General features: G+C 34.9%; 1 protein-coding gene across 1 annotated transcript in view; it reads left to right on the forward strand.

The window, feature by feature from the left end:
• The first annotated feature begins 4515 nt into the window (after nt 1-4515).
• Nucleotides 4516-14017, forward strand: part of LOC150109011 (uncharacterized) — a 143517-nt gene continuing 134015 nt past the window's right edge. The window contains exons 1-3 of the mRNA XM_090401469.1: nt 4516-4720; nt 5024-5236; nt 13673-13855. Coding sequence (XP_090257595.1) covers nt 4516-4720; nt 5024-5236; nt 13673-13855 — 601 coding nt within the window. The remainder of the gene's footprint in view (nt 4721-5023; nt 5237-13672; nt 13856-14017) is intronic.

Genomic DNA, 14017 nt, shown 5'->3' on the forward strand with positions numbered 1-14017 from the left:
GATGATCTTGATTTTTTTGAAATGTGTTAACACTGATTGATATAAACGTCTTCTGTATAAATGTTTTCTGAATATATTAGAGAAGAAAGCTTTATAAAGAAAAGAATTATAAATGAAAATGTGTTACACTTTCATCTATAATTCTCTTCTCTTCTTTTCTTTTTTTTTTTTTTTTGAAACAATTTTTTCAAAATTCATTCGAAACAACTCAAAATTGCCATATATGATCACTAGATGGAGCCACATTATCTTACGCAAAAAATGAACACTGTATTACTTTTCAATTTTTTTTTTTTTATTTAAAGAAAAGAAAGAACAAATTATTATTATTATTATTATTATTATTATTCCTGATACCTCCAAGGAGTCCGAAGACTCATCGCGGGAGGACATCTTCAACTGTCTCTACATCTTACCTCTACTACGAATCAACGCCATCTACCGCCCACCTCCAACACTACCACAACTAGTGATTTTTGTCTGTAAATTAACAGTTAATAAGTTCATACTTCATTTCTCCATTATAAATTCCCAAGACGATCTCAGCAGCTACACTCTAGAAACGAATACTATTCAAATATTCAGTATATAAAATCTCATATAAAATGCAATAAAGAGAAAACTCGTTTAGGGTCCACACGACACAGGAAGTGGTAAAAATTAATCCCAGGTATTTTATTCCTTCTCTCTCTCTTCTGTTTATTAATTTAATTTTATTTATTTATTTTTATTTATTTTTCTGGAAAACTAAATCGAAAATCAGCACGTTATTATTCACGTGTGTTATGAAGTCGATTCCGGTAGTATACTCTCTAACAAGGTAATCCCCAGATGAGTTTGACTCCATGAGGTCTTGGGGTGGTAATAATAATAATAATAATAATAATAATAATAATAATAATAATAATAATAATAAAATACGGCTTCTAACAAGGATATCTTATAAATGATCATTTAGAATATAAATAAACAGATCATTTTAGAATCTAGAATTCCAAGTCCAGTCCAGTCCATTATGAATACTGTAAAACTGTGGGTGCTAAATCAAGTGGGTGAGCAGATATATTGACTACATCATAGAATGTCTGAAACATAAACACTTCGATGTAGTCAATATTACTAATAATAATACTAATATAGTATGCTAAAAAGCACGCCAATTAATTTAGTTCTGAATTACTCATAATCTATCATGATATATCTTTTTTTTTTTTTTTTTTTGATGATGATCTTGATTTTTCCGAAATATGTTAACACTGATTGATATAAACGTCTTCTGTATAAATGTTTTCTGAATATATTAGAGAAAAAAGCTTTCTTAAACGGTCTTTCTTCTGGTATTCTAGCGTTATGGGTTCCAAATGCCATTTTCACAACTACACAGGCCTTTAATAACTTTTATTCAAATATATTTATTTTGATGATTTTGTGATTTTTAGCATTATCCTTTCATTTCATTGAAGTAATTTTCATTGAATTGAAGTAATTCAGTTTGGAGCTACTCCAGACCACGTTGTCAATACACACGTCCTTATTTATTCTTCGACAGGCTCCAGAGTTAGTTGATCGCGCCATGGATAAGTTTTTTTTTTTCTTCTTCTTCTTCTTCTTCTTCCGGTAAACTCGAATTTGTCGTCCCGTAAACTCAAGAAAATATTACACACAATTCACGCAATTTCACACAATGCATACTTTGAGTGTTAGGGACCACGAAATGTCAGAAGTTGTTTGTCATATACTCTTCTCCTCAGATGCTAATTAAAATTACCGATAATCTAGAACCAGGTGTCTGCGATTGGCTTCGGGTGGAATTGGTACCGAACAACTCTCTAAACGTTATTAGAACTAAACGACTTCTCCCACTTGTTGTCACACATACACACACACGCTAACTAACAAAAAAAAAAAAAAAAAAAGAAAACTCGGAAAATTTCGATTTCTATTATTCCTTTTCATATTTAAGGGCCGTATTTTAGAATGGCGGACGAGTTCTAAAAAAATTGCTATAAAATACCAGAACCAAACAGGCCATAAAAAAGTAACTTACAATCTGTGTGCCCAGGCAGGTATTTTAGAGACATCAAAAATAACCACTCCAGCTTTACCACTTTCAAAGATACATGCCTAAAAGTGAGTAAAGGATCAAGATGTTTCCCTTTTTACAGTGACAGAAATGATTATGCTGTTTATTTATTAGTTAATAGGTTTCCAGGCGTAGGAGTTGATTAAGGGTTTTTCCATTACTCCGGAAAGCTTTGTCATCCATCTTAGGAATAGGTTGGATATAGGATAATTGACAACTTGCAAGATAAGTATCGGAGTAACAGAAATGGATAAAAAAAAAAAGACGATAAAAATACACTTTCTATGTATAAACTTAAAAATAATTGGGAAAATTCCATTAGGACGAACACTTATTTTAGTGTCCATACTGAACGACATTCTTTGGAACTATTTCTTCTAAAAAATCGAAAGAAACATTAAATTTTGTTTAGAATACTCGAGGATATTTGCTTGAGTTATTGAATACAATTGGAGTAATATCAAGAAGCCAGAAGTTTTTTTTTTTTTTTTTTGTAGTTAATCATGCAATTGATTTCACAAATTGTTCTGTTACACAAATTCCGTGTTTTTTTTTTGTTTTTTTTTTGTTGTTTTTTTTTACGTTGGTTGGCATCAACCAACGTAATAAACTTCCAGGCATCATATCTTTTTTCTGGAAGTTTTGCAGCAATAGTGTGTAGTTTGTTATGAAGGTATTCTACATGTTTGGTCCTTTTCAGGTGTGTACGTATAAACTGAGGTATTTAGCGTGTATTACAGGTGTAATATCGTAACAGAGTTAATGCAATTGTTATGTGTGTATATCGTTAGTGTTGCAGGGTGCATGATTCTTGGGTTTTTTTTTTTTTTATGATTAGTATTTGCATTTTAGTGTTGTTTACTATACTTGAAATGTGGTAGAAGTAGGCGATTATTTTGATTGTTATGTTGTACTTTGGAGAATGTAATGTTTATAATTTTTTTTTTAAAGTCTGTGTGGACTGTTAGTAGTGCTGTGTCATTGCTAAATTTGACTTTGTAAGGACAAGTTTTGAATGTCATTTATGTATATGTTGAACAGTGTGGGTGATAATATTGCTCTTTGGCGGATCCGTGCTGTGTTTGTATTCCCTGGCTGTGATATGTGCCTATCTTTTGTTACTTGCGTTCTATCCGTAAGGTAATTGGAATAAGACGACACTGCATACCTAAACCAGGTATGCAGTGTCGTCTTATTCCAACTCAGTATATTTTGGTTAGCAGTATTTCATGGTCAATGTATCAAAAGCTTTGTTAAGTTTTGCTATATGAGGTGATGCTATATTTTCGTAAGTAGTTTTGTGTATTACTTTTTCAAGAAGTTTAAAGAGGACAGGCAAATTAGCTATAGGTCTGTAGTTGTAAACGTCATTTCTTTTACCGCGTTTGTAGACAGGTGTAGCTCTCGCGGTTTATGGGATACTAAGGCAAGTGATGGGAGGTCATTGGCCTCTATATACAAGTCGCCCAGTCGCGAAATTACTTCATGTGCAAACATCTTTGTTAAAAAACAAAGCTAATGATAATTATCATTAGTTTTTTTTTTTTTTCAGGGTTTATATATAGTCGTTTTCAGTTAGCCAGTTAGTGATCAGATTGATGTCGTGTTGCATATTTGTGTAAGCGATATTTGCGTTGTTTGGGAGCGATACTATAGCCGTGTCATCTGCGTACAGGTTATCGATACCTCTTTGCTATGTAATAATAATAACAATAATAAATAAAATAATAATAATAATAATTGTTATTTTATATATTATTGTTATTATTAGTAGTATTTTAGACCGCCCGAAGAAAGGGCGCCGCGAGTTCTATTCTTGTCGCCGACTAGAGGAACTTTTTCGACCGGTCCCGGGTTTTTTTCGGATTCTTCTTCCCGTAAACTCCAAAAATCGACTGTAGAACCCACACTATTTCAGACATAAAAAATATTGTGTTAGAGTTAGGGACACAAGATGGCGGCAGTTGTTAGCCGTCTCAAACTCCGTGCCACTGAAATTAATTATAGCCTTAAGCCAGCTAAAACGGCCTCACTTACACCCTACAAAGGAATAAAAGACGTTAGCTGATTTTTTTTAATAATAATAACAACAATAAATAAAATAATAGTAAGAAGAATAACAATAACTTAAGTGTTACTGTGCAACACTTAAGGTTATTGTTCTTCCTCGTGTGGATCATTTTTTCCACTAGAATGCTAACCTTCAAGAGATTACAAGGGCAAGTTGATAAAAGAAAGGAAATCATGCTATACTGCTTAAGGCTAATGATCACTGGTGAAGAGGTTGAGAAATAATTGCTCAAGGTTTTATGGCTATTATTGGTGAAGAGGCTGAGTAATAATTGCATAAACAGGCTATGCCGAAGATCGATGCATTCTTATTCATTTCAACTGTAGAGCAGTGTTGACTGAGCGTAGCGCAGCACTAAGTCATGAAAGAGTTATTAGTTAGCTTCATTTTGGCAACGTTGATTATTTCGCTTACTTTAAAGTCGTATCCTGAATTTACAAACTTCGTATTAATTCCTGTTACACCTTACTTCTTTCTTCGTGTAACTGAAATACTTTCTCAAGTTATACATTACTGGTGGCCAAGGAAACAGATATCATCTCGTGGTAAAGCAGTACTGATTACTGGTAAGTACAAATGAAGCAGACCGTGTGTGTGTGTGTTTTTGTGTGTGTGTGTGAAAATAATGGGATATTAGAATACATAAATATTTATCAGATCCATAGAGAGATCGAGCGATCTGTTGATTGTCAGTTGATATAAAGTGAATGCTAACTGAAGATCAATTGAAAACTAAAATGGAAAATGCAATTTTAATTAGGGCTGAACAGAATAGTAAATTTTGATGCGTTTAATTTCTCACGCTTAGAGCTGTTTTTTTTTTTTTTTTTTAAATTCTACGCAAATGATTTTCTTTTACTTACCTACAGGTTGTGATTCTGGATTTGGTCATGAACTGGCAAAGAGACTGGACCGATTGGGATTTCAAGTTTTTGCTTCCTGTTTAAATTGTGACGGGGATGGTGCAAAAGCTCTCAGATCCGAATGTTCTCAAAATCTGTCACTTCTACCACTAGACGTAACAAAGGAAGAAGATATACAACGTGCTTACAGAACAGTTCAAAAGAAGCTCAATGGAACAGGTGAGGACTTTGCGCTGTTGAATTCCTCTCGTTACGCAATAATAAATTACAATTATGGAAGGAGTTTGTGCCTTTTTTGACAATTTGCTCTTCAACAGTAAGTTTAGCGTTATCTTCTTCCTCTTCTTCGTCCTGACCTGAATTTTAGGCCATGTGATCTCTTCCGGTCACATACTATTCTTTTATCTTCATTTCCCCATTTGTTTTACAACTAAAGATTAATTTTGGAAGTTGCTATTTCCGATTCGATTTAAACGGCACGCAATTATTTATTCGTTTTATGTTAGAAATTGTAAGATTGCATTTGTTTTATAATATCTCACAGTATAAAGATGTTTTTCTTCGGAATTTCATTTCTGCAGTTTGGATTCGTTTCTGACTTTTTTTTTTTACGGTCTATGATTCACCTCCATTTAAAAAAGTTATTTTAAATTAAAAATTAAAAAAACGTATTGGTTTTGTGAGATGATGTTGTAATTCTGTAGATTGTTCTGTAGTCTGGTGTGTGTGTGTTATTTTTTTCTAGAATTTTCGAAATGACTGGTAGGGCAGCTATTGGTCTGTAGTTCTGAGTATCGTTTCTTTTACCATGTTTGTAAATTGACGTAATTATTGCAGTTTTTAGTTGTTGTGGAATAATGCCAGTTTCGAATATTATGTTCGCGAGTCTCAAAAGTATTGGTTTTATTTGTTCAAAGTGTGTTTTAAGGTCTCTGAGTCTTATTTTGTCTATTCCTGGAGTAGTCTTTGGTTTTAGCTGTAAGAGCGCATTTTCCACCTACGGGTGGAAAATGCGCTTCAAACTATGTATTTTCCACCCGTAGGTGAAAAATACATCGTTTGTTGTTGACTTTGTGTCGGTAGCTTTTTGTTGATCGTTGGTAGATTGTAGATTGTAGATTGTTGGTATAAGGTTGAATGAGTCTGCTAGTTCCTCTTTGAATATATATATATATATATATATATATATATATATATTATTTTTATTATTATTATGAGACCTCCAGGGAGTCAAAAACTCATCGAGGGAGTCTGGAAATTACCCAACTAACCCAGCTATCATAGCTCCCCTTAAATTCATTTACACTAGATGCACTCACTACCCGTCAGGGCGAATTATTCCACTCACTCACTGCTCTCTGGGAATAAAACCTACCTCTTACCCCATTCTTGACTGAGAACAACCTTAACTTCCATGGATGTCCCCCTCGTGTTCTCTTCCATATAACGAAAAATTTCATCATTTGAAATGCTATAACACCCATACAAAAGTTTATAGACCTCTATCATATCATCCCCCCCCCTCTTTCTCCTGCTAACCAGAGTCTGTAATCCACATATTCGCAACCTGTTCCATAATCTAAATCCCATAATCCGGATAAAATCTTTGTAACTCTTCTTTGCACCCTTTCCACAGCTTCTTCATCCCATTGGAACCAGGGAGACCAAATCTGCGCAAATAATCCTGGTGTGGTCTTATCAAAGCCTTATAAAGAGGCAAAATTACTTCCTTATCCTTACATGTCAAGGTTCGCTTCAACATAGCAATTATCCTCTGAGTTGTATTTGCAACTTTTGTTATGCGACTTTTGAACTTTAAATTCTTATCCACCAATACACCAAGATCCCTTCCCTCGTCAGTTTCTTGTAGCATAACACCGCTAATATAACATGCCGCTGGAACTCGAATCACGCCAAAGTGCATAACTTTGGCCTGATAACACTTACTAGCATTAAACTGATAGCCATTTTCGTTTGCCCAGATTTCCAGTCTATTCAAATCATTTTGTAATTGCTGAATATCAGTAGCATCCCTGATTGCCCTGCCTATCTTCGCATCATCAGCAAACAATTGCAAATCTGATGATAGACCCTGCTTGAAGTCATTAATGTATAGATTGAACAATAATGGCCCAAGGACTGAACCCTGAGGTACACCACTGGTTACCTTAAATCTGGCAGATTCACACCTACTGTATACCACTTTTTGATATCTATCTGTCAACCATCCCCTGATCCAAGTCAATATATTATGTTCCAATCCCATATTCTCCAGTTTACACAACAGCCTATCGTGTGGTATCCCATCAAATGCCTTAGAAAAATCCAACATTATCATAGTATATCCATTCCCTTTATCCAATATTGTTATGAAATATGAGCAAATTACTAAAACATGACCTTCCTTTGGTAAACCCAAGCTGTTCCCTGCAGAGTACAGAATGTTTGTCTACCCATCTTTGTATGCGAGTTCTTACCAACTTCTCTAAAATCTTCACTACCACACCAGAGATACTAATGGGTCGGTAGTTAGACACATCAGGTTTTGCACCACCCTTGTGCAATGGAACTATCATACATTCCTTCCATTCAGCTGGTTCGAGAGTATCTGATGCCCCTAGGCAAAGAAAATTTAGGCGCCTCTATACATTGTCTCTCTCTATATTTTGTCATACTCACACAAGCACACGTACAACTACACATGTGGATATTTATAAAAATAATATCATTCCCTGCTCATCTTGGGACAGATGCCAGAAGGAGGAAAAATCTCTGCACTTGAGGTTAAGTATACAAAGAGCATGGGAGTGGAAGAAATAGAGAAAGGCGAAAATAATGTAGGATCATCAGTGAGCACCAGGACGGCTTGACTTATTTCAGTTTTATATTATTAATCAAGGTTTTACTAATTTTTTTCGAAGGTTGTAATTTTTCCCCGAATATGTAGCAAAATCTGGCGCCGCGAAGTCTTAGCTCTCCTAGGCGATTGCCTAGGTCGCCTAATGATAAAACCGGCCCTGCTTCCATTCCTGTGGTATCATTCCTGAACTGAGACTCAAGTTATACAAATATGTGAAAGGCTTAGCCAATTCAGCTGAACATTCCTTTAACAAACGGGAAGATATTCCATCTCTCCTTATTGACAAATTCTTATTCGGGTTATGCAAGAGCTCATCAACCTCATTTTCATGAACCTGTAACTCTTCATCCAACGTAGCAGTAGCACCATGCACCATGCTACATACACCTGGTTGATATATCTTGGCAAAGTGAGCACTCATTAACTGAAGAATCTCCTTAACTTCCGATACTCAAGTACTATCTGCATTCAATAAAGTTATTCTTCCACATCCATTCTTTCTTTTTCTTGCGGCATAACGATAAAATTCTTTTGGATTGCCTTTAGCTTGCATGGCCAATTTCTTTTCATACTCCGTTTTAGCTTTTTTCACAATGCTCGTTACTTTTCTGGCCTGAAATTTATATATTTCATAACTCCTCTCATTCTTATTCTCACGATACTCTTTCCACATCATCTTCTTCTTGTTGTGGATCTTTAGCTTAATAAGGCTGCACATCCATTTTACTCCTAACCTATTTACTCTTCGAACACTAGGGATACATTCCAATACCGCCTCATTCAAGCATTTTTTCAAAGATTCCCATGCATTGCTGACATTTTTTCCATTCAGTAACTGATACCATGGTACCAAAGATAGTATTCTTCTAAGTCGATCATAATTTCCAGCTTTGTAATTCAGCATGTAGCCTGATTTAATCGGAGCTTCAATACAAGTAGATACTCGAGTTGACCTCGAGCTCCTTCTTTCACATGCTGGTTGAGAAAGTTATCTCGCAACAATTCAATAAATTCATGTTCTTTTTAATCATGAGATTTATCTTCTACCCAATCAATGTTTGGAAAATTAAAGTCACCCATAATGATCATTAATAAGGCTAAATTCCTCCATTTCATCACCAAATAGATTCAAACTCATCGCTGCATGGGACATTGTTACCATCATTGTTTTCTTGTATTTCTACCCTAACTGGACTTAAGTCATCTGATATCATTAGTGGCACTCCTCCTCCTCCTCTCCTATCTCTTCTGTCATTCCTAAAAATAGTATATCCGTTACACTCAATCCCACTTACCATATCTGATTCTGATAGCCAGGTTTCACTAATGGCAACAATATTAGGCCACATCATATTCAATAAAGCAACAAACTCAGCCCCTTTGTTTCTAATGCTCCTGACATTTGTGTATAGACATAATAAATTACAACCTAGCCTATTCTTATAATTAGATATGCAATGTATTTGGTCTTGTTCTAGAATTTTCTCTTTTCCCTCCCCAAACATACTTAAAAGGTCCGAACCCAAAGCATATTTTTCCACTCCTTCGCCACATACATAACCATCTTCAAAGACATTTATATCTATATCACGTTTGTATACCATAGCTGAACTTTCACACACATTTTTCCGATTTCTCCCTTGATGATCTAGTTTCCCTGACTCTCTGCATTAAGTCTTATACCAAGAAGTAATTTCTCCAGGCTTCTGATGCCAAATGAATTCAAGTGCAGGCCGTCATTCTTATACAAATCTTTTCTGTCGTCAAACACACCCCACACGTCTAAAAACTCACATCCATATCTTCTACATAGCCTGCGCGTGAAACCATTTGCTATCATCGCCCTCCTTCTTAACTCAGTACTATCATATCTAGGTAGTAATCCTACAATTTTACTCTTTCACATTTCTTTCTCGCTTCTTCCAACAGACCTTTCATATCTTCTCTCATACTATGTTTGCCACCACGTAAATTACTTGTACCTACCAGCACTACCATTTCTTTTACATTTCGTTTTTGGTTTTCAATTTCAAAATATTACGTTTGTCATAATTTTTAATTTTTGCTCCAGGGAAACTAGATATGGTGACTCCCTCTAAAGCGCAAATTTTAAAATTGAGTGTCACCATAACATATTACCTCTTTTTTGTTAGATATTAACTGACTTACCTTGTTGTTATTAATATTTTGATTACCAAATTCAGTATTTTCCTGCCTGTTCTTGTTCACATCCTTTTTTCTTATCCTGTCAAAGTTTGAACAAACGTTTTTCCAATTCCCTGGTCGATTTCCTAATACTTTCTTTTAACCGAGCTATTTCTAATGTCAACGTATCTTCAGATATATTATTATCATCACTGCAGCAGTGTTTTTGTTCAGGACAAAAGCTTTCCTCACTCAGTAGCAACTTTAGCTTCAGTCACTTCCTTGTTACGACGAGTTTTTGGCTCATTTTTAAGAGTAGTAAAAAGTAATAATTTTCTTGAAATTATGTTATAAAACATTTTAGCACAATACCTATACTAATAAAACTACAATAATATACTAAAATACCCAATTAAATCTAAGAAAACACTTAATAAATTAACAAAAATCACAAATCTTTCAGGAGCTCTCTGACAGTACCGAAGGACTCGGTTACTTTCGATATTGCAGTATCGTAGGATGCCATCTTTGCATCAACTCAGCTCGTGATATTTCTGTTCTGCTGGTAAAGTAAAAATACCTAAGTGCAATAACATGACAATCGCGACCTGATAGGCCACATAAAATCACAGAGAGGGATTCCCTTTTCATTTTCCATCTACTCTTTACTTCTGAGCTTTCTGTAGCTGCTTTTTTTTAGTTTGGTTCAGATTTTCCCATTCTCCTCTGTCATTTTATTCTTCTTTTATATTGCTGCTTATTACTGGGATCTTGAAATGAAACCTTGTAACTTCGTTCATAGGGATTTTCTTTTCTTTTCAAACCGTCCGTATTCTTTTACCTCTAGGATTAACACATAGCATAAAAGTTTCGATTACGTAATCAATGTCCTCGAGTTGAGTATATATATATATATATATGTATATTTCTTTATAATTAAAAATGAGTTAATTATTCTGGTATTATAATAAATGGCAAATTCTCGTAGTTTGCATCCATTGCAATTATAGACGTCATTACCAAATCACTTACATTTGTTTTGAATTTTCTGTTTCCTGTTTGAAATTCTTTTAAATCACCCGCTGTTAAAATAATGTGGATCTTGCTGCAACACACTCTTTATAAAATATCATCATGATCATCATCATCAAATTCCTGCTATGTACCCTCAAGGGGGTTTACAGGATATGATAGTACTACATGAAAAAATTTACATCATTACTAACTTCCTATCTACAATTTTCATCCAAATCAGTCTGTTACTTGTCAAGACTCCAACATTATCAGATCTTATATTTCTATCGTCTAAGGCACTTTGTACCGTATCAATCCACCTATATCTTGATCTTCCTCTGGGTCGTTTTGCTACTATTTTTCTATGTAGTATCGATTACTGTTTATATGGCCTCTCAATTGTTTTCGGTATAATTTCTAAAAATCTTCCTTTTCATTAGTTATAATATCCAATATTTTTCCTTGTGTATTACAATTATAATAAATGACTTTGCCCTTTCCTCATATTTTTACTCCACTGTATTGTATATAATTGTACCTTTCTGCTGTCATCGGCTGTCTGCTTGTCAAATTATCAGGAGATTTTTGTTAGCTTCAGTGCTCCTGATAATAATTTCAACCTCGCAACCAAATAAGCAAACCAAACAATTTTTCTCATACAAGATAATAAGGAAGTATGATTACAAGAGAGAATTTGACTTTAATGTTTATGTTCAAGTGACCACAGCAGCTTTACTCATTCGCTTGATATCTATGCTAATATCCTTCTTACACTTCCATCGTCTAATTTTAATTTCCCTGCCAGAGTAATTCTCTTTTTCCCAACAATATTTCCAGTTTTGCACTGCCATTTTTACTCCGATGTAGTTCATTTCTAACAGAGTTTCTGCTTCCCCTTATTCATATGTTCGCAAATTCAAGGAACCTTTTCCTACACATTGTAGCCATCATACCATTCACATTCATCGTTCTTCTTCTTCTTCTTCTCAACTCTCCACTATCGTACCTTTGGTTATTATTATTATTATTATTATTATTATTATTATTATTATTATTATTATTATTATTATAGAGTCTTTGCATGGAGTCAGAAGACTCATCGTGGGAGATCCATTATTCACACACACACACACACACACACACACACTAGCCATCATTCACACAATACCTATCATACCTGTTTTTAAACTCATTCACAAAAGAAGTATTCACAACTACCTCTAGCAACCCATTCAATACCATCCTAGCGAAGAATCTAGTCCTAACACCTTTGCTAACTGCACAACTTCCACTGGTGATCCCTTGTTATATCCATTCTTGGCATGTACTGAAAGAGGTCTTCGGTGTCAATCCTATAAAAAAAAACTTTAATAATTAAATACTTCTAATCATGTCTCCTCGTTTTCGTCCATCAGCTAATTTTTGAAACCTATAGACCAAGGGTCGCAAACTGGCGGCCCACGGGCCGGATACGGCCCGCGAAGCTTCGTATCCGGCCCGCGACCTTAATGATTTCTTTTCTAAAAATCAATGTTTCTGACATCCTGCGGGAATTAAAACAGAAAAATTTCAAACTTCTAAATGTTTTATGACAGCTTTAAACAAACTAAAGCTTATTACTACAATTCTTTGTACCATGTTTCTATCGTCAAATGTTGGCAACACTGAATGGGTGTTACTTGTCACGCAGCCATTTTAAGCCACGTTATACAATGTAAATAAGTTACATGTTACCATTGTAATATGCGTGTTAATAAAAACTAAAGGAAAACCTGCCCTTCTTAAACCCATGTTGTCCCTTATAGTATCATATTCCTATTAACTCAGTCTTGAATTCTGTCTTTTATCAATTTCTGCAAGTCCTTAACCACCACTCCTGAGATGCTGATTGGCCTGTAATTTGTTACGTCTGTCTTGGGTCTCCTATATGCAATGGAACTATTTTGCTCTCTTTCTACTCCAGTGGCATCTTACCACTACAGAGGCTTAAATTAAGCCTCCACAGTGACAAGATACCACTACGGAGGCACTTCTCTCTCCCCCCTCCAAATTCTTATGTCATGGCTCTGCTGAAAGCCGACTCCCAATCACGTCAAAATTATCTGCTTTATATCCCTTTTAAACAGAAAATTCTGCATGGCTGACAATTTCTCAGGTAAAGACTACATGATCACTTTCTTCAAGAATAGTAATACACTAAAATTCTGAATAATAATCATAATATGCTAAAGTTCTGAATAACATACTCATGATCTCGAAACAACACTCAGATTTCGTGGGATATCATTAACAACTACCGAAGGGTTAGTATCGGACAACATATTCATTTCCTTCTCTTTTTTACGCTTTTGACATTTCCTACTTCCCTTAGCTATATTCTGCTCGACTTCAACTCCATCCTTTCCTCCTCTCAGTACGAACACACACACACACACACACACACACACACACACACACACACACACACACACACACACACACACACACACACACACACACACACACACACACACACACACACACACACACACACACACCTCAAAGTACTCGTATTTCCAAAACATCACAATTGGAATATTTAATTGCTTAATGAGATTTCTTTCTCATAAGAATTATTACCATTGAATTATTTTTAGTCTTCTGGGCCTTAGTCAATAATGCTGGAGTTATAGCAATTGGAGAACTAGAATGGTGTTCCGCCGATGTGGTTCGCCACATATTTGAAGTTAACACAATGGGAGTTGTGCGAATGACTCAAGTGTTTCTTCCACTCTTACGACAATCCAGAGGAAGAATTGTCAATGTCTCTAGTTTGGCTGGTAAGTTTTTTAGTGATTTCTTTAATTATTATATGACTGTCTTTCAGCAATGATTTACAATTATAATACATTAGTTATTCCGAGTGTTATTTTAACTCTTTAGATGATGGATTGAATAGGACATCCATTCCATTAATAAAAACCAGTGCTATGACAATGGTT

This window comes from Typopeltis vanoorti, chromosome 2 (assembly GCF_054136105.1).
Source record: "Typopeltis vanoorti isolate ZY-2024b chromosome 2, IOZ_Tvanoo_1.0, whole genome shotgun sequence".
NCBI classification, from domain to species: domain Eukaryota; kingdom Metazoa; phylum Arthropoda; class Arachnida; order Uropygi; family Thelyphonidae; genus Typopeltis; species Typopeltis vanoorti.